The sequence below is a fragment of the Pristiophorus japonicus genome, chromosome 2 (assembly GCF_044704955.1).
Source record: "Pristiophorus japonicus isolate sPriJap1 chromosome 2, sPriJap1.hap1, whole genome shotgun sequence".
In the NCBI taxonomy this organism is placed as follows: domain Eukaryota; kingdom Metazoa; phylum Chordata; class Chondrichthyes; family Pristiophoridae; genus Pristiophorus; species Pristiophorus japonicus.
Window position 1 is genome coordinate 133,200,266 of NC_091978.1, and position 21,452 is coordinate 133,221,717.

The window sequence follows — 21,452 nt, forward strand, 5'->3', positions numbered from 1 at the left end:
ATAAAATTTGCAGAGACGAAAAAGGAATATGAAAAAGACTAGCAGATAATATAGAAGGAAACAGTAATGGTTTTTATAAGCATATAAAAAGTAAAAGAATGGTCTAATCCTGCTCCTATTTCTTATGTTCTTATCTTCTTATGCTGAAGTCGAGCTTTCAGATATGCTAAAAGAGCTGAAAACCAATATATCCCTGGGATGGACAAATTGTAACCAATAAATATTGACAGAGAAAAGGGGAGATTTGTGTTGGAGAGCAAAGTGGGCAGAGTTCCGATGAAAAGATTCTTCCACCTATTTTCCACTGCTGTCCATTCAATTACCGCTTCAACATTGAGAGGATTGTGATGTAAAATCAGGGCTAAAAAGTTACATGTGTAAAGGAAAGCATTGATATAAAATGAATCAGTTTGTTGATTTGTTATATTCACTAAAATGATTTAATTCTTTCTTACATACTTTAATAATCTGTTGTGAACATTTTAGGTCAACTATCTCAGATTCTTATGAAAGCACATGTTCCTATATTAAACCATGAGACATGCCAATCAGATTATTCAGAACATAATATAACAGACCAAATGTTATGTGCTGGTTATCAAGAAGGCAAAATAGACTCCTGTCAGGTAATGTAAAATTTTGTTCACATTACAATATTAATAATTAATCATAGTCACCCTGGATGTCCATGTCACATGTGCGTGGTTAATATCAGACTTCCTGTAGTCCAAAGGGAAGACTTGGTATGCAGGGCTGATACGATCCTAAATTAATATTTAAATGAGGCACCTACATATGTGAGGTGGGAACTGAAAAATGGGCAGTTCACAGCTGCCTGAGTACTGCCCCAAATTTGGGAAGACAGGTGTGTAAAATCTGACCTTGACTATTACACAGGAACATAGGAACAAGAGTAAGCCATTTCGCCCCTCGATCCTGTTCCGCCATTCAATAAAATCATGGCTGATCTGCGACCTAACTCCATATACCCGCCCTTGGCTCATATCCCTTAATACCTTTGGTTAACAAAAATCTTTCAATCTCAGATTTCAAATTAACAGTTGATTTAGCATCAATTGACATTTGTGGAACAGAGTTCCAAACTTGTACCACGCTTTGTGTGTAGAAGTGTTTCCTAATTTCACTCCTGAAAGGTCTGGTTCTAATTTTTAAACTACGCCCCCTAGTCATAGACACCTCTTGGACTGGATGTCAGACAAGCAGTCTGGCATCATGGGAGCAATGGAGGGGTCGAGAGAGGTGGGTGAGGTAAAGCTGCGTGTCATCAGCGTACATATGGAACCTGACGTCGTGTTTTTGGATGATATTGCAAAATGAAGAAAACCCACCAAAACTTTCTCAGGTCAACTAGGGATGGGAAATAAATACAGACTTACCATCATGGCCCATGACCCAAGAACAAGTAAAGTAAAAGACTTATTTGATTTAGAATCGTGGAGCACAAATGGCCTCCTGATATAGTCCGCGAAAATTAGCCTTACTACATTAAAGCAAAAGAGCTACATTTTTCCAAAGTGCCAGGCATTTAAATAAATGAAATTAAAATATTGATGGTTATTTGGTTATCTGTCCTGGGTCTTCAGTAGCTGTAGTGTCGGTTCTATTTTTGGAATTGTAGCTGCATTGTTTGAATGTTGCAAGAATTCCCTTGGACAAATTTCCTCTTATTCTTATGATTCTGACGAAATTTATATCAGAACTAATAGATTTCATTCCCCCTGAAACTTGCACTGTTTTATAGAGACACGAGTTATGTCTGCACTGGCGTAAATGACAGGATTTCTGATGGATAACATTATTCCTTCTATATGCTGTCATTTATATGGAATTGGCACTTTTAGGGCAGGCAATTCTTCTGCTCACCCCCACTTCCGCCAAACTTTAATGGGCACTGAAAAGAAGTGGAACGCTGATGTTTCGGTGTCAACTCGTCCAAATCTCAATCATCCCTGCTGGAAATTCTCCATTTTACTGTGTAAAATACTGGGATTCCTAGCCCACAATTTCTGTTGCCATGGCTTGGAGATACCACTGCAACGATAAGCTGTGTACTGATATAAATATCAATATTAGATGAAGTGCAGCAGTAAAGTGGCAAATTTTAATGGATAGAAAATTCTGTGGGTTGGACCCAAATTCCCAATTAAAACACAGAGTCAGTTTCCACATGTACACAGACGACACCCAGCTCTACCTCTCCGCCACTTTGGTCGACCCCTGCTTGTTATCTAAATTGTCAGATTGTTTGTCCAACATCCAGAACTGGATGAGCAGAAATTTACTCCAATTAAATATTGGGAAGACCCCGCCACAAACTGAGATCCCTGGTCACTGACTCCATCCCTCTCCCTAGCATTAATCTGAAGGTGAACAAGACTGTTCGCAAACTAGGTGTCATATTTGACCCTGAAATGAATTTCCAGCCACATATCTGTGGCATAACTAAAACCGCCTTTTTCCACCTCTGTAACATTGCCTGCCTCTGCTCCTGCCTCAGCTCTTCTGCTGCTGAAACCCTTATCCATGCCTTTGTTACCTCTCACTCCAACTCACTCTTGGCTGGCCTTCCACATTCCACACTACGTAAACTTGAAGTCATCCAAAACTCAGCAGCCCATGTAATAACCCGCAACAGATCAAGATAACCCATCACCCCAGTGCTTTCTGATCTACATCAGCTCCCAGTTAAACAATGCCTCGATTTCAATATTCTCATCCACTCCATGGCCTTGCTCCTCCCTATCTCTGTAATCTTTTTCAGCCTCATAATCCCACAAGATGGCTGCACTCCTCAAATTCTAGTCTCTTGAACATCCCCCATTATAACTGCTCAACCATCGGCGGACTTGCCTTCAGCTGCCTCGGCCCTAAATTCTGGAACTCCCTCCCTAAACTTCTACGCCTCTCTACTTCTCTTTCCTCCTTTAAGACACTCGTTAAAACCTACCTCTTTAAACATGCTTTTGATCATCTGCCTTAATTTCTTCTGTGGCTCGGTGTCAAATTTATCTGTTTTGTCTTGTAACACTGTTGTGCTGGAATGTTTTACTATGTTAAAGGTGCGATATAAATACAAGTTATTATAATTATTATTGTTATGCAAATGTTGGTTCTGTTAAGGTTAGCAGGGTGGAAAATACCATACTTGAACAAGGTGACAGGTAAGCACCAACATCTTACCTTGCCCTTTATCAAGATGAAACTCGACTCCACTATAGAGAACAAAGCTGATTCCCTGGTCGGGCTCCCAGTGAGGAGCACTGCCTGATTTTCCATCCAGTTAAATTACTGGACAGTAACTCAGCCATGTAGTTTTCCTGACCAGCCCTGCCCTGTGAGCACCACTCCTCACTGGGTGCACTTGCTCAGGAACTCGAGGTATAATTGGTGCTGTTATAATCGGACAGAACGCAAGGCAAGGAAAAGTTCATATTACATTTTTGACACGCAATGAGCCATTCAGGATAAAAATCGCTAAATAAGTTAGGAAAAAAATGTAATAATTACATCTAATCTATTTTTATACAGGGAGATTCGGGAGGTCCTTTGGTATGTGAACAGGCAGGTGATTGGCATTTGGTTGGAATTACCAGCTGGGGTAAAGGATGTGCTCAGAAAGGAAAACCTGGAATTTATACTCGTGTTTCAAAATTTGACACTTGGGTACACAAAAAGATTTCAAATGGTAAGAGTCACTTTTTACACTCTGCACGCAATTGTTTTTGCACCTTAGCTTTTCATTTTTTTGAGAAACAATCCAAAAGTCTCTGCAGTATTGAATTCTCAGAATCTGTCTTGTAAGGGGTTCTCGGGGAGTGTTGTTGTGCCTTGGGTCTCTCTCTCTGTACTTCAGCCCTCACAGCTTATGACTGGCCTGTGAGGTACCCTGAGTGCTGCAAGAGACTGTGTCCACAGCTTATGAAGGGGGTTTTGAGACTCGTGCGTCCCCACAGCTTATGCCTAGCCTGTGAGGCACCTGTGAGTGTCAAACACTCCTAACCGCTTCTTCCCTAGCCTGTGACACACAGTTGAGCGTTTTTGAGGCGCTCCTAGCTTCCTTTACACTGTTCTGACGTAAGACTCACGATCAGGAGATGTAATACAATAGAACTGAGACAAGGTGATTCCAAGAGGAACTTAGGCTTCCAATTTATTTGACAAGGTGTATCTCAACAAACATTAGTACACCAACAAAACAATCCCCCTAAATCCCACTAAACGGACACAACGAAAATCTTCACACAAATTTAGCAGTACAATGCCCAACCTCCCACCTTTCCTGGCCGAACTGAGTTGGGAATTCCGGGGACCAGAGGTTATACTAACTACTGTGCCTTCTGCAGTCTGGTGGTTTGTTTCTTCTATTTTTGGTGTCTTCGGACATTGGTTTTCCTTCAGTGTCAAGAGGTTTGCTGGTTGTTGGATCACGAGAGCAGGCAACCACACACAATGCGTCAGAAACCCCTTTTTATAGCCAGATTATCCAGTCCGCCTCTCCTGCTGAAATCGATCCTTCCCATTGATGGGCTTTGTGATTTTGAAAAATGCAGCAGTTTTAGATTATTGCGGGTTTTTTCCACTGATGTTAACCTACTCAAGGTTTGAGTTGGTGTTGTTTGCGTTGGCCTCCTGTAGCCATTGTGTAGGCCCTTGGTTTGTTTTGGGTTCCCTAGTTTTCTGAAGGTCTGCATAATTTCCTTCCATAGTGTAAACATGGGGAAGACAATAGCCCGATAATGGCGATGAGTCAGTCCTACAATTTTCGAGCAAGTGCTCTCCCATTGGCTTGAAAGCCCCATGTTTCGGGCTGACTCTGTCCCACCATTGGCCCTCCGGTGTCTTCCCCCGTCCAATCACTGCTCTGCCAAGGTCAAACCGTCTCGGTTTCAATTTCACATTGCAGCACAGACAGATCCCACAGCCCTTTTCCTTCTGGGTAAAATGAGGGGGTTTTCGTCCTCCCCTATATAATCCCCCATCTGACACAGTCAGACACCACTCAAGTGTGTCAAAGTTCAGGGTGGTGAGAAAACCCTAGGTCTCCCAAATTGCCCAACTTTCCCCAATTTAACTCTAAACTGATCCCGTCGATATATATCGTAATTCCTTTTAACGCGGTACAAACACAGAATCGAACAGGTTACAATATAGGACAGCAATATACATATATGTACTTAAGGTTACAGCAGTAATTGTACATTGAATCTCATTTCAGTCTTAACTGTAAAACAAAGAAACCTGCCCTGCAAACTCCCCAGGGGCCATGTATGAAAACGCAGTCATCCCTGGGAATAACAAAACCATCTAAGTGTCGTGGTCAAGCTTTGTTTACACGCCTTGAATGTTGAACAACGGCTCTCCTGTCTGTGTAGTAGCCTGAGGAACTGCTTTCTTTTTCTTTTTCTCCTGAGCTTACAGCTTGTAACTGCAGATAAGCTACAATCAGGAGTTGGCCGATTACTAAGGCATGCGATCCCACCCAGATCCACGCAGGTATGTCTGCCCGTATCCCCAAATCCCACCATGTTGGGGGTTTAATCTGGGCAATCTCCCCTGCTAGAATTTCAGTTTTCTGCTCCATGGTGTAAAAATGTTTTTGAGACAAATCCACTGCCTGGAGGAGGGCTGTAAGTTTCTCAGGTAGTGGAGCAATGGGATAGCCAAAATGGGCGACATATTGTTGTAGGTGGCTGAGGTTGTTTTGTACCGTGAGGTGAATCGTGGAAGGTTCAGAGATGGGTGTGATTCTGGTGTGTGCCACTTGAACCTCTGCCCTGGGTTTAAAGCAAAAGCTGCTGTACGGTATTGGACACCACCTTCCCGGTCCGTGTTCATACCATTGGACACTTGTGGTGACACAATATGTCCCACCGCCTACATATGCTACCTGTGGAGGCATGTGGTAAGGGGCCATTACCTCCATTGTGCAATTGATGGGCTCTGCCGATACCGATGGGCTCATTCGGTACAGGGGTGCTTGTCGTGGGGACGCCCCCATCACGGGCATCCTGACCACCACACCCATGGAAAGCAATGGAGACCCCTTCTGAACACATGCGAGTGGATCCCCACATACACAAATAAATTCCTTGGTCGTACGCCCACCATTTCTCCCAGCACACCGTGACCCCGCCAGATGATCCCGTGATGGTTCGGTAGGTATCATTATCCAGACGTTCCCAGTCCGAGTGTCGGTCTCCCACGTCCCTCTTGAGCTTTCTGAGCCACCACCACCATCCCAGAGGTATGTCCCCTTGGCAAGTTAGGCATACCTTCCTGCCTTCTGTCACTCTCACTCTGGAAGTGGCCACAGTGATCTCCGGGCAGGGGATGGAGGCCTCTCCGTAGGTAAAGTCCTTATGGTTGGAGTACTTGGTGGAGTTCGATCCCAATCACCCAGGCCATCAGCCGCCGGAGTCTCTTCTCCTGTGGTCACTGTCGGCACTCTGCCCCCGGAGCATCCAAAAACCAGGGAGTCCTTGATGTCCCCTCGGTGCCTGGTGCAGATCCTTAGCGATACCAGAATCACTAACGTCCAGTAGGGATGTGTTGACATCTGAAAGGCAAGAAGAACATGGCCTTGCCTTGAGAGACCTCTCCAGGCTCGGCCTGCATAATATGTTCCAAACACAAAAATGCTGTATCCAACCATCACTGCCTTACCTAAATACATATGCACACAACACAAAGTAACAAAACAGGAAGGGAAAATATCTACACCGCCACCCGTCCCCGGGTGGCCAGGCTACATCCTGTCACTGTACAGGCGTCGTCGACCACTCGGTTGACCGTACCCGGAGGACCAGGATGCCCGCCGCTGAGGGACTCGTATAGTCCCCCTTAATGAATCTTGTACTGCCGTCCAAGGCCCTCCCGAGCCCCGGATAATCGGTGGGAGACCCTTGCTAGTGCAACAGAGCACCCTCCCCGTTGTCTTTCGCCTTCTTGGTCTGGGGCAGGGAGCTAAGTAAACAGGGGACCACGGCGCCCTGGGCTGTGGCACTCTGTCACTCCTCCTTACTGTCGGTGCAGAGTCCCACATTATGGGCTGCAATGCTATCTCCTCCACCTCTTGGGCTAGCCCCAGCTGATCCACCATGGGAGGTTCAGCTTCCCCTCGGACCTTGCTAATGGTAGAGCCTTTCCCCCTACTTCTGTTAGTGGGCTGGGACCCTCTACCCAGTGGTGGGATAGCCTTACAGGAGCAGTGAAGCAGCCCTGGCTGTAGAGCTTCGGGGCCCGCTGCCTCCTCCGGAGCCTCCAAATCCACCGGGGCCTGTTCTTCCCCCAATGCCTGATTCCCTTCCCTTGCTCGTCCCCTCTGTTTTTTTACCTCTTTTGGGGTCAAACAATTTACACTGATTAATGTGATACCACTTCACCCGGTGAGGCAATTGAACCGCATAGACCATAGGGCTAGCCTTGTCGACGATGCTGTATGGTCCCATATACAGTGGTTCAAATACCCCGACCCGGGCGAAGCTTCTCACCATCACCTGGTCGCCCACCTCCCAATCATGGTGACTGCGGGGTTCCAGCAGCAGCAGATTGGCACGGTGCTGTTTACCCATGTTGTTGGCCGCCTGCCATTGAATCTGTTGAAGCTGTTCAAACAGATTCTTGACAAAGCGGTCCCGGTTCACCTCTCGAAGCTGCCCTTCGGTGAGAACCGGCGCCAACACATGCACTGGGATTCTCATGATCCGGCCAGTCATCAGCTCATGCGGTGAGTACCCTGTGCTCTTTGACTGACTGGCCCGGATTCCCATGAAGACCAATGGTAAGACCTCCACCCACTTGTTCGGTAAGTCTCCCGTCTTCTTGCACAGCCTTTCCTTTAGGGTCCGGTTCAGGTGTTCTACGGGGCCTGAGGACTGAGGGTTGTAGGCGACATGCCATTTGGCTTTTATCCCCAGCATCTTTAGGATGACCTGCATCACCTGGCCGGTGATGTGGCTTCCCCGGTCGGACTCCACGATTTGAGGTCGACCCCACCGAGAGAACACCTTCCTCACCAGAATTTTGCAGTCCCCACCGTGGTAGCTGTTCGGCAAGGGAAGGCTTCCACCCACTTGGAAAACACATCCACCAGGGCGAGGCAATATTTATAACCTCCCTGGGCGGCCGGTAGGGGTCCGATGTAGTCGATCGGGATCGACTGCCATGGTCCCTCTACCCGCCTGACGTGTCCCATAGACACCTTCCTTTTCTGAGTGTCTGGGTTATTTGCAGCGCAAACCAGACAGACCGCACAGAAGTTGCAGACATCTTCCCAGAGGCCTGGCCACCACCCTGCCTTTTCTACCCGTTGCCAGGTAGATTCCGGCCCGGGGTGTCCCCCAACTGGACCCTCATGGGCCAGCTGAAGGAATTCCCTCCGGTGTTGTGGCGGCACTACCCATTTGTCCCCTTTAAACAGCATGCCTTCCTGCACAGCAGTATCTGCAGCACTGTATGGGCCCTTCGCCTTTTCCCCCTTTTTGATAGCAGCCAAGGCAGTCTTCAGGACCAGATCCTGCATCTGGACTACTTTAAGGTCCGGGGCCGCAGCCGCCCCTATGCTCCCTTGTGTCCCTGGCTTGCTTTTTGCTGCTGCTATCCTGCCTGCCTTGTATGGGTCCCATGGGCGACCTGTGCGAGCACCTTCCCTTGCCAGAAGGTCTGCCTGCTGGTTACCTTCCCCCCCCGTGACTCAGTTTTGGAGTGGGCCTTGAGGACCCTGGAGGTGTACACCACTGGTCTCAGCTTACCATTTCGCTCCTGGAGCAACACTGCACTTAAGCTGTCGCCACTGGCTGCCACCTCCAGGAAGATTTCCTCCCCCCCATCAATTGCCCCTCGGGCTGGTGCTACCTGCAGGTCTCTCTTAAGACAGACAAATGCTGCCTCACAGCCCTCGCCCCATTCCCACTCGACCCCCTTATGTAGGAGTCTGAGCAGAGGGGCGGCAGTGGCTGCATAGTCCTCGATGAAGTCCCTACAGTAGCCAGTGATTCCCAGGAAAGACCTTACCCCCGACAAATCCCTAGGGACAGGGAGTTCCTGCACTGCCTTTCTTCTAGCCTCATCAATGGCCCTTTCTCCTGCCCTTATCGTCAGGCCCAGGAATTTTACTTCTCCTAGACCTATCTGGGCTTTCTTGGGGTTAATTTTAAAACCCCCTTCCTTCAGTAAGACCAGCAGTTCGGCCAACAGTGGACCGTGTTCCTCACTGCTGTCTGTGAACAACAACAGGTCGTCCACATACTGGACCAGCTGGTGTGGTTGGCTGAAGTCTTTTAAGCAGTTCGCCATGCATTGGTGAAAGATGCTGGGACTATTATGAAAGCCCTGTGGGAGGCAGCTCCATGTATACTGCTGTTCCCAGAAGGCGAAGGCAAACTTGTACTGGTCTTCCCTCCGTACAGGGATAGACCAGAACCCATTGGATATGTCCAACACTGTGAACGTGGTTGCGGATGCAGGGATTTCCCCTATCAGATCCGCAACCGCCGCTACTGTGGGGGCACAAGCTGGGATGTTTTTATTGAGCACCCTATAATCCACCGTAGCCCTCCAAGAATTGTCCGGTTTCCTAACCGGCCAAAGCGGGGAGTTGACATGGGTGGCTAGGGGTCTCAAAACACCCATAAAGCTGTCTCCAAGTCTGCTTCTGCCTCTCGGGGAAAGCCATACTGCTTTTGCGGGTGGGACATGGGATCCCCATCTATTCTAACCTCCACTCCTGTGACTCTCCCACAATCGTGTTTATGGATGGCAAATGCTGCAAGATTTGCTTGCACATAGGCCCGGTACTCGGCCGAGATGTTACCGACCAGATCCTCCAGGTCGTAACCTCCTTTTGGCTTCATTGTACACAGAGTCCCTTTTCCCTGTTTCTTATCAATAACCATGACTTCTCCCTCTGCTCCCGTGCCCACTGTGCCCCATAGACAGTGATTCCTCAAGTCTACTAGGATCTGGCGAGTGATGATGAAATCAGCCCCCAAGAACCCTTTTTCCACCTGCTCCCAGTTCATCAGGACGCACTTCCATTGTGTTTGGAGTGCTCCTAAACGAACTGCGAGCGGGACTGAGAAAAACCCAGCCTTCTCATTTCCTGTGAACCCAACTAGTTGATACGGCACCCCGTTTGATAGAGGTGAGGTTGCGGGGTCCTCCGAATGGACTATCGTGCTAGAAGCACCAGAGTCCAAAAGGTAAGTACCCAATACACCCTCAACCTCCATCTTGACCCAGGGTCGTCCCCAGGGGTCGTATTCTAGTGAGCACAGGTATGCAGGCTGGGTCTGGGCTAGTCACGGCCTCTGTACTGGCAGGGTTGCTGATGCTTCCTGCCTGTTGCCGTGGCTACCTTCCCAGTCCCCTCCAGCGCTGTCCTCACTGCAGCTACTATCTCGTCAAGGGATGGTGAGGAGCTCCCTCCACTTCCCCCACTCTGGGCGGCTCCTGAAGGTCTTCTCCCCCCATATCTCTTTACTGGGCTCCTGCAATCCCTTTTAAAATGTCCAGCTTTCCCGCACCCGTAGCACATTCCCTCCTTATCAGACGAGCAGCCACCCTCCTGGTGCCATTCCCTTTTGGGAATCAAGTTGGGTTTTACTTCATTTACCCGACCTTTGGAGGTTTTCTCCTCCTCCCCTCCTCCATTCCGTTGGACCAGTGCCAATTGCGTGACCACTGCTTCCTCGGTGAGGTTGGAGTCCCGGTAATCGAACCACAGTTCTGCCCTGGCCTTGAGCTGGGGCAAGCAGGTTGCCACCAGCATCCTCAGCCAGCGGCCAGTCTGTACCGCAGAAAGATTCGCCCGGTCGAGGAGCTCCCCACAGGCTGCGTGGTATACCACCCACAGCCTGTCCGCAAATGCCTGCGGGGTTTCCCCTGCGAGCTGCCTTGTCCTTTTGACCCGTTCGAAAGGACTGCCATCATCGAAGCCCATAGCCTCAAGGACGGCCCTCTGGACCTCAGTAAATGTGCGCTGCCCCCTCTGGCATTCTGCCGGTAGGGCCTGGTACAATTTGCTGTCCAGAGAGAAGAGCAGCAGCTTGGCTGTCTCTGCGTCGTCGCACCCATTAATTTCCCCTGCCTGCATCACCTCCATGAAGTGGATAGACGGGTCCCCGCTGCGAGTGAGTTTGGCCAAATGGGCCAGCATGGCCCTGAGTGATTGAACTCCATGGAGAATAATAAAGTCACTCTCCAGCGCTCCCTAACCTTGGCCACTTCCCTGTGGAGGACCGTACTTGCGCTTCCTGACCGGGCACATCCGCCCTGGTTCAGGATCTTTCTGCGCTGGTCCCTCTACCTCCGGCTGTCCCACCATACCCGGTGCAGCAGACAGTGCCTGGTCGCCTGATCCAGCCCTTAACTGACCCTCGGCGGGAGCCTCACATCCCTGCTGCCGAGCGGGACACATTGGCCCTGCCCCCAGCCCTGGGTATGCTACTACCTGCGCGCCCCACTCCTCCTGGTACCCCACCGGACAAACCACCGGTGCCTCGGGAGGTGGTCAGGCGTCTCTTACCTTTGGATTCTCCTCTACCCCCCAATACTCTCCTTTGTCCCCTGTGGACCCTCCAGGTCCTATCAGGGCGACCATCCCCTTTGCCTGGGATAGAGCGTGGGTGAGAGTTTTAATCCTCTCCTGGCAGGGACTGTGATCTGCAAATTCACGGCTACTGGTCACTTTATAGGCTGCCTGTACGTCTTTTAATTTATTCTCTAGTTCCCAAATTTTCTGGGTGTACTGAGAGTTCTGTTCCCGGAGGGACCCCTCACTACCCTTGGCCTCAGTGACCTGACACAAGATAGTCCCGGCTATTTCGTAAGGTCTCCTCCAACTGCCGGTTCCCTTGCTGCTCCTCAGCTAATTCGGCCAGCAGGTTGTCCCCAACCACAGCTCGGATAGCAGAGAGCTCCTCTGATTTCTGAAGACTCTGTTCCAAGTCCTTCACCCGCTGGTCGAGCTTTCGGACTTGGCGGGTGAAGCAGATAAGCCAGATGGCCTTTTCCACCCTGCGGTTGTGGTCCTTCCCTGCTGTCCACTGGGCAGCAGCATCCCCTGGGCGCTCTGCCCGTGTGAGGGCTTGCACCCAAGGTTTGGTGAGGTTCACCTTGCCAAAAATGTATGAGGAAATTCTCTCCTCCATTTTAGATTCCTCTCTTATCACCTCATCTGTTATATTAACAACTCCTGTTTGCTTATGTCCTGTCACGGTCACCATGTTCTGTAAGGGGTTCTGGGGAGTGTTGTTGTGCCTTGGGTGTCTCTCTCTGGGCTTCTGCCCTCACAGCTTATGACTGGCCTGTGAGGTACCCTGAGTGCTGCAAGAGCACTCCTGGAGAGACTGTGTCCACAGCTTATGAAGGGGGTTTTGAGACTCGTGCGTCCCCACAGCTTATGCCTAGCCTGTGAGGCACCTGTGAGTGTCAAACACTCCTAACCCCTTCTTCCCTAGCCTGTGACACACAGTTGAGCGTTTTAGAGGCGCTCCTAGCTTCCCTTACACTCTTCTGACATAAGACTCACGATCAGGAGATGTAATACAATAGAACTGAGACAAGGTGATTCCAAGAGGAGCTTAGGCTTCCAATTTATTTGACAAGGTGTATCTCAACAAACAGCAATACACCAACAAAACAATCCCCCTAAACGGACACAACGAAAATCTTTACACAAGTTTAGCAGTACAATGCCCAACCTCCCACCTTTCCTGGCCTAACTGAGTTGGGAGTTCCAGGGACCAGAGGTTCTACTCACTACTGTGCCTTCTGCAGTCTGGTGGTTTGTTTCTTCTATCTTCGGTGCCTTCGGACACTGGATTTCCTTCAGTATCGAGAGGCTTGCTGGTTGTTGGATCACGAGAGCAGGGAATCACACACAATGCATCACAAACCCTCAAGGATCTCTTCCTTGAATGCCTCCCAGTGCTTTGACACTGATTATCCAGTCCGCCTCTCCTGCTGAAATCGATCCTTCCCATTGGAGGCCTTTGTGATTTTGAAAAATGCAGCAGTTTTAGATTATTATGGGTTTTTTCCACTGATGTTAACCTACTCAAGGTTTGAGTAGGTGTTGATTGGGTTGGCCTCCTGTAGCCATTGTGTAGACCCTTGGGTTGTTTTGGGTTCCCTAGTTTTCTGAAGGTCTGCATAATTTCATAGTGTAAACATGGGGAAGACAATAGCCCGATAATGGCGATGAGTCCGTCCCACAGTTTTCGAGCAAGTGCTCTCCCATTGGCTTGAAAGCCCCATGTTTCGGGCTGACTCTGTCCCACCATTGGCCCTACGGTGTCCTCCCCCGTCCAATCACTGCTCTGCCAAGGTCAAACCGTCTCGGTTTCAATTTCACATTGCAGCACAGACAGATCCCACAGCCCTTTTCCTTCTGGGTAAAATGAGGGGGTTTTCGTCCTCCCCTACAGTCTTAAGCTTCCCTTTTTTTCTATTCCTTACCCTGTATGTCCCTTGATATCCACGGGGCTCTAGATTTGTTCGCCCCACCTTTTTTTTTAAGGGAACATACTTTCTCTGTACCCTCAGGATCTCTTCCTTGAATGCCTCCCAATGCTTTGACACTGATTACCATCAAGTAGCTATTTCCACTCCACCTTGGCCAAATCCATCTGAGCTCAGCAAAATTGGCTTTACTCCAATTGAGAACTTTTTTTTCTGGTCCACCTTTGTCTTTTCCCATAAGTACCCTAAATCTTACTGAATTATGATCACAAGCACCAAAATGCTCTCCCACTGATACAACTTCCACTTGCCCCTCTTTCTTCCCCTAAACCAAGTCCAGAACCGCTCCCTCCCTTGTTATGCTTGTTACATACTGGCTAAAGAAGTTCTCCCAAATGCATTTTAGGAATTCCGCACCCTTTGTACCATTTACATTGCTTTCTTCCCAGTTAATATTAGGGTAGTTGAAATCCTCCACTATTACAGTTCTATAGTTTTTTGCACTTCACAGCAATTTGCCGATATATTTGTTCTTCTATCTCCCTCTGACTGTTTGGGAGTATATAGTACACTCCTGCCGTATGATCACCCCTTTTTTTCTTCAATTCAACCCATATGGCCTCATTTGATGACCCTTCTAACATATCATCCCTTCTCATAGCTGTAATTGTTTCTTTGATTAATACTGTGACACGCCCCTCCTTTTTTACCCCCTCTCTATCCCACCTGAAAACCCTGCAACTAGGAATGTTGAGCTGCCATACCTCTCCTTCTTTCAGCCATGTCTCAGTAATAGCTATAATAGTGTATTGCCAAGTGTCTATCTGTGCTCACAGCTCATCTGCCTTAATCCCTATATTCATTTCCATTGAAGTACATACCATTTATTGGTGCCCAACTCCCTTGTTGTCTATTTACCAGCCTTTTTCCCTCTGTCTTCCAAATTCACTTTCTACTTTTCTGCTGCCCAATTCCAGTTTTGCTTCTCTCCCCACTGAATCTACGCTCCAGTGCCATCCCCCTGCCAAGCTAGCTTAAACCCTCCCAACAGCACAATCAAACCCTCCCACGAGGATACTGGTCCCGACTCTATTGCAATGCAACCCGTCTGGCTTGTACAGGTCCCACCTCCCCCGGAAATGGTCCCAATGCTTCAGGAATCTAAATCCCTCCCGCCTGCACCATCAAACACACAACCCTCATTGAACCACCTTGTGAGCTCCTCAAAAAATTCAATCAAGTTCGTCAGACACGACCTTCCTTTAACAAATCCGTGCATTATAGGGATGCTTTATGTTGTTGTTGTGTGGTGGTGGCAACCTGCCACAACATGTGGCAGCCAGGGTGTGCAGCGTCAAGTGAAGTAAACCTGGCCTTGGTTCCCGCCCCGCTGTCATTCATTTTAAATTTGACAGCTGACCACCCACCTATCCCGTCCGCTGAGCACCGGTAAAATTCCGGCCATTATCTTAGGATTTATGTCCTACTACCACCTCCCCTCCTCCCACCCCCAATTCTTGCAGAAAAGCAGGATGGTAGGGAGACAAAAATTTACTCTCATAAGTCATCTATTTTTCCTTCCTATGTGCTGCACTTTACACCTTTCTGCACTGTTTCATCTGCCTTTGTTATGCTCTTTTACATATTTTGTGCAGTTTCTGAGCTGCTTTCTCTGATTCACTGCCCCTCCTTGTGTAGTATCATTTGCAGATTTGATTACTTTGCTTTGAGTTTCTGAATCCAAGTCATTTACATAAATTAGGAACAGTAGGGGCCCCAGCATTGAGCCCTGAGGCACCCACTCAGCAATTCTTCCCTTCACTCTGACAGAACTCCTCCAGTGAGTACTCATTGTTTCATATCCATTCTTATCCATTCTCAGAGTTTACTCTGAATCCTCATAATGTTGAGTATAATTAATTCAAGCTTCAACGGAGTTCAGGAGGTTGGGCAAGAAGAATCTTTCTCTTCTGTATCCATACTGACTATTGTTAGCTAGACTATTGTTGTATAGATGATCCTCAAATTACTACTTATTAGAGTCTTGTATATGCATTATACTTAGAAAATAGTGAATAACTGGGAGTGATTACAAAGCAGTAACCTAATCAAGGTGTTCATAATATAAACAAAGGTTGAGCAGAATGAGTTTGCTACCTTGAACGTTTGGAGCTAATTTGAGAAATCTATACTGCTGACGGGAGTCTCACCAGCAACCGCACATATTGGAATCTTAGATGTGCACTGCCCATGCTTTTCTAACCATTAAGATTAATGGGCAAAAAAGGGAACGATAACTGAAATGCAGTGCTGATAGGCAAGGCTCCCTGGTGATGGTATGGACTTGTAAAGTTACCCCTCCTGCGGCCATTATGTCTCACACATCTTTTTCATCATATCACATGCAATCAAGTTAATTTTTGACATGGGGAGCAGCCTGCAATTGTATGATAGAAGGCAAGATAATAGCAGAATCCTGGAAATTACAGTAGAGAAAGAGACTATGTGGCAAATCACTAACTCTTCAACCAGAGCTCATCCTTTCCCAGTAACTTTTTATATTCTTTTATATCTAATTTGCTTTTAAAATGAAGTTATAGTGTCTTTGATGTTATGGTTTTTGACTCAAAAACACTTTGAGTTTGCTGCGAAAGTACTAATATCCCTCTGTGTGAAAAACAATTCATCCAACTATTATAATCTTATATATTCATCAACTAGTGCAAACAAAGGGGAAGATTTTCCTCTTCAGTCCCTGGATGTAAGAGGATTGCAAGGCAGAAGAATTTGTTATAAATTTGGTCATGAGCTGTTTGATATTTCTGTTCAGTAATGGATGGAACATGTGGACAGCCTGTACCCGAATTTGTGACGAGCGCTTCTGCCCTGCCAGTTCCTTATGTTCTAGCGCTAAAGAGGAAAATCTGCCAAATCTTTCACTAATTAACCTTGTGTTGTGGAGAAATCTTCCTTTCTCCCGAACAGACCCACTGAAATAGAGGATCGACGCCCGATTGATGACAGACTCCAGAGTTAAGTTCGAAATGATCTTTATTCCGGCATATGCGGGGGAAGTTCTATCCTAGCAGCCGAAGACAAAATCTTCAAAAACCCAAAGGATTCACTCATTATTACACAGATTTTGAGTGTCAGTGATAGAAGACACTGCCAGTGACAGTGAGAGGCTAAGTAAAGTGAACTAACTGCCACAGATAACACAAATGGGAGAATAGATACAAAGAAGGGATTCTGTCAAAGCATTTGTTATTCCTTATCAGATTGCCTACTAAGTGGCCTGTGATCTCTTCACCCTCCATAGCATATGAAATCATTCTCAGGTTCTTGGAATGTGTTTTTATCTGTAGGTTTGACCTTGCCCTGGCCTGAGCAGCCTGTTTCCTTGGGCAGAGAATTCCACAGATTCACAACCCTCTGGGAGAAGAAATTTCTTCTCAACTCGGTTTTTTAAATTGGCTCCCCCGTATTTTGAGGCTGTGCCCCCTAGTTCTAGTCTCCCCGACCAGTGGAAACAACCTCTCTGCCTCCATCTTTTCTATCCCTTTCATTATTTTAAATGTTTCTATAAGATCACCCCTCATCCTTCTGAATTCCAACCAGTAAAGACCCAGTCTACTCAATCTATCATCATAAGGTAACCCCCTCATCTCCGGAATCAGCCTAGTGAATCGTCTCTGTACCCCCTCCAAAGCTAGTATATCCTTCCTTAAGTAAGGTGACCAAAACTGCATGCAGTACTCCAGGTGCGGCCTCACCAATACCCTATACAGTTGCAGCAGGACCTCACTGCTTTTGTACTCCATCCCTTTCGCAATGAAGGCCAACATTCCATTCGCCTTCCTGATTACCTGCTCCACCTGCAAACTAACTTTTTTGGGATTCATGCGCAAGGACCCAGGGGCTGGACGGGCTGACCGTGGAGTTCCACAGGGCGTTCTGGGACGTCCTGGGGAGCGACTACGCGCGGGTCCTGGGGAAAGTCTGGCGACCGGGGAGATGGCCCTCTCTTGGCGCAGGGCAGTCATCGTCCTACTGCCTAAGAAGGGCGATCTCCGCCTCCTTAAGAACTGCCGCTCGGTCTCCCTCCTCAGCACGGACTACAAAATCTTCGCCAGGGCGATGTCTGCTCGCCTTGGTGCCGTGCTGGACCACATGATCCACCCCGACCAGTCCTACACGGTCCCGGGCCGGACAATCCACGATAACATCCATCTGGTCCGGGACCTCATCCATTGTTCCCAGGAGGCTGGTCTGTCGGTCGCCTTCCTATCCCTCGACCAAGAGAAGGCGTTCGACAGGGTGGATCACGACTATCTGCTCGGAACTCTGCGCGCTTTCGGGTTCGGGACGCATTTCGTTGCCCGGATCCGACTTTTGTACGCCGCCGCGGAGTGTCTGATTAAGGTTAACGGGTCCTTGACGGCGCCCCTTCGCTTTAGGAGAGGGGTGCGCCAGGGATGCCCCATGTCCGGCCAGTTATACGCCGTTTGCGTGGAGCCTTTCCTGCGCCTCTTGTGGACGAGGTTGACGGTACTGGCTCTGCAAGGGGCGTGGAGGTCGTCCTCTTGACTTACGCCGATGACGTGCTCCTCGCGGTAGAGGATCCCGCTGACCTGCGGAGGATGCGTGAGTGCCAGGAGATTTACTCGGCCGCGTCCTCCGCCAGGATCAACTGGGAGAAATGTTCTGGATTCCTGGTGGGTCATTGGCGGGTGGACTCCCTGCCGGAGGAGCTCAGGCCTTTTGCCTGGAGCACGACCCATCTCCTCTATCTGGGAGTCTACCTTAGCCCCGACGAGGGAGCCTGGCCGGCGAACTGGCAGGAGCTGGAGGCCAAGGTCGCCGCTCGCCTAGGGCGCTGGACAGGACTGCTCCGAGTGCTGTCCTACAGGGGTCGAGCGCTAGTCATAAACCAGCTGGTGGCCGCAATGTTGTGGTCCCGGCTGGTCACTTTGACCCCTCCCCCTGCGTTTGTCGCCAAGATACAGAAGAAGCTGGTGGACTTCTTCTGGAACAACAGGAAGCACTGGGTCTCTGCGGCGGTCTTGAGTCTCCCGCTTGAGGAGGGCGGTCAGTCGTTGGTGTGCGTCAGCGCCCAGCTCGCGACTTTCCGTCTTCAGACCCTGCAGAGATACCTTTACGTCGAGCCCCCTCCTAGGTGGTGTGCTCTGGCGACGTATTTCTTCCGCCAGCAGCGCGACCTCAATTACGACACGCAGCTCCTGTTTGTGAACTTGGGGGGTGTCAGGACCGCCCTCCGGGAGCTGCCTGTCTTTTACAAGGAACTCATCAGGGTCTGAAACAAAGTCTCCACCAAGCGCAGCTCTCCGCCAGCTGGAGTGGCGGCCGTCCTGCAGGAGCCGCTGCTCGGGAATCCGTACCTCCACGACCGAGGTTTTATGTGGCGGTCGGAAGAGAGGGCTGTGGCTGGTGAGGTGACCATGGTCAGGGACCTGCTCGATGGCGGAGGAGCGGGCTGGATGGCGCCAGACACGCTGGCGCGGCGCCTAAATTCTGCCAACGTCCGCCACGCGGCCGATGCCATCGAGTCGCTAAAAACAGCTCTGGGCCCTGACCCCGTTAGGTGCATCGAGGAGGCTCAAGCACGTGGGGAGATCCCATCCGAACTGACCCCCGTCCGGACGGAATTCCTCATCGGCGCCAAACCCCGGAACCTTCCTCGGGGGCCGGCGCCTCACAACTTGAGCCGCCTCGGGGAAATCCCCTCCATGCCTTTCAGTTCCGCGTGGAGGGGTTTCCTGTACGGGCTGCTCCTGCACACTCTCAACTTTGCCATCCTCGCCGGCCGTCCGGACACGCCATGGCGTACCATCTTGCCGTCCGGAGGAGGCGGGGGTCCCCGATGGAGGGCACTCTACGCAGGGGTCCTCCCACTATTCATCGGGGACTTGGCCTGGAGGGTGGTGCACGGAGCAGTGCCGTGCAACAAATTTTTAAGCCGGTTCACGGACTCCCAGGCCGCCTGCAATTTCTGCGGTCTGGAAGAGTACGTGTTCCATGTTTTTATGGAATGCACAAGGTTGCAGCCCCTGTTTTATTATTTGAAGGGGCTGCTCCTGAAATTCTGGCTGCACTTCAGTCCCACTCTCCTGATCTTTGGGCACCCTGTGCGGAGGGGAGCGGGTAGGTCCGAAGGCCTCCTCGTAGGACTGCTCCTGGGCACGGCCAAGGGTGCCATCAGCCGGTCCAGGCAGCGGGCGGTCGAGGGGGTCGTTCAACCTGACTGCCTGCCTCTCTTCCGCTCTTACATCCGGTCCAGGGTGTCCTTGGAGATGGAGCACGCGGTGTCCACCGGTACGCTCGCGGCCTTCCGCGAGAGGTGGGCACCGGAGGGACTGGAGTGCATCATCACGCCCGGCAACCAAATTTTAATTTGATTTTACGTTTTAAAGTTTAATTTTGTTTTAATTGCCGGTGCTTTTAGTGTCCCCCTCCCCTTTTATAGGGGGCACTTGGAAAAATGTGATTTTAGCGCCCAAAAAAAAACCCCCCCAAAAAAAAGGAAAAAAAAGGGCCTTGTAAATGTCTGCTGTGTCATCCAAGGCGGGTGGCACGTTTTAATGTTTCTTTATTTTACAGATAAACTCAAAAGAGTTTCATGCGCAAGGACCCCCAGGTCCCTCTGCACCGCAGCATGTTGTAATTTCTCCCCATTCAAATAGTATTCCCTTTTACTGTTTTTTTTTCTAAGGTGGATGACCTCACATTTTCCGACATTGTATTCCATCTGCCAAACCTTAGCCCATTCGCTTAACCTATCTAAATCTCTTTGCAGCCTCTCTGTGTCCTCTACACAACCCGCTTTCCCACTAATCTTTGTGTCATCTGCAAATTTTGTTACACTACACTCTGTCCCCTCTGGTAATGGGGGCACCTCATCCCCAAACATGTTCACGTACTTGGTGAGCTCCTCCTTTATGTCTCCTGACACCTGTATCGATGTTGACTCTCGTCGATGTATGTCTATCAATTCCTCCTTCCGATTCTCAAAAGTATGTCCGAAACAAAGCAGACTGTAGCAGTGGGGATCTGGCATTCCTGCTGATTGTACTTGAAGGATTTCTGATTAGTCATTACACAGTCTTCTCTGTTGCTTACATACGCCACGTGTGCCTTTCCCCATTGTGTGCACATGGTTTCCATGGCGCAATTTACTAGCGTATTTGTAATATTAAATCCACAAGCTGCCTCAGGACCATAACTAATTTTATGAGGGCGTATCGTGGTGCCCTGATGAGTAACATATCCTTCCAATTTTGTTCCTATCAAACTGTCTCCATAAGTTACTGTCTCATGATAAGCTATATACATACCTTTTCTAATAATCCCTATGTTTTGTACTTCATACACTTCCTTTGTGTTATCTCCTTCCATAATTACTGAAATGACCAATACCAATCCTAAGAAAGGAGGGAGACAGAAAGCAGGAAAGTATAGATCACTTAGCCTAACATCTGTCATTGGGAAAATGCTGGAATCCATCATTAAGGAAGCAGTAGCAGGACATTTAGAAAATCATAATGCAGTCAAGCTGAATCAGCATGGTTTTATGAAAGGAAAATCATGGTTGACAAATTTGCTCGAGTTATTTGAGAATACAATGAGCAGGGTGGATGAAGGGGAATCAGTAGATATTGTGTATTTGGATTTCCAGAAAGCATGTGATAGGGTGTCACATAAAAGGTTACTGCACAAGATAAGAGCTCACAGTGTTGAGGGTAATATATTAACGTGGATAGAGGAATGGCTAACTATCAGAAAACAGAGAGTTGGGATAATTGGGTCATTTTCAGGTTGGCAAACTGCAACTAGTGGGGTACCACAGGGATCAGTGCTGGGGCCTCAACTATTTACAATTTCCATTAATGATTTGGATGAAGGGACCAAGTGTAATGCAGCCAAATTTACTGATGATACAAAGATGGGTGGAA

The 21,452-nt window shown here is 48.9% G+C and overlaps 1 protein-coding gene across 1 annotated transcript in view; it reads left to right on the plus strand.

The window, feature by feature from the left end:
* Nucleotides 1–526: 526 nt before the first annotated feature.
* LOC139228945 (transmembrane protease serine 9-like) overlaps nt 527–21,452 on the plus strand; it is a 128,429-nt gene continuing 107,503 nt past the window's right edge. Inside the window, exons 1-2 of the mRNA XM_070860494.1 lie at nt 527–626; nt 3,550–3,706. Of these exons, the coding sequence (XP_070716595.1) occupies nt 582–626; nt 3,550–3,706 (202 nt within the window). The 5' untranslated portion in view covers nt 527–581. The remainder of the gene's footprint in view (nt 627–3,549; nt 3,707–21,452) is intronic.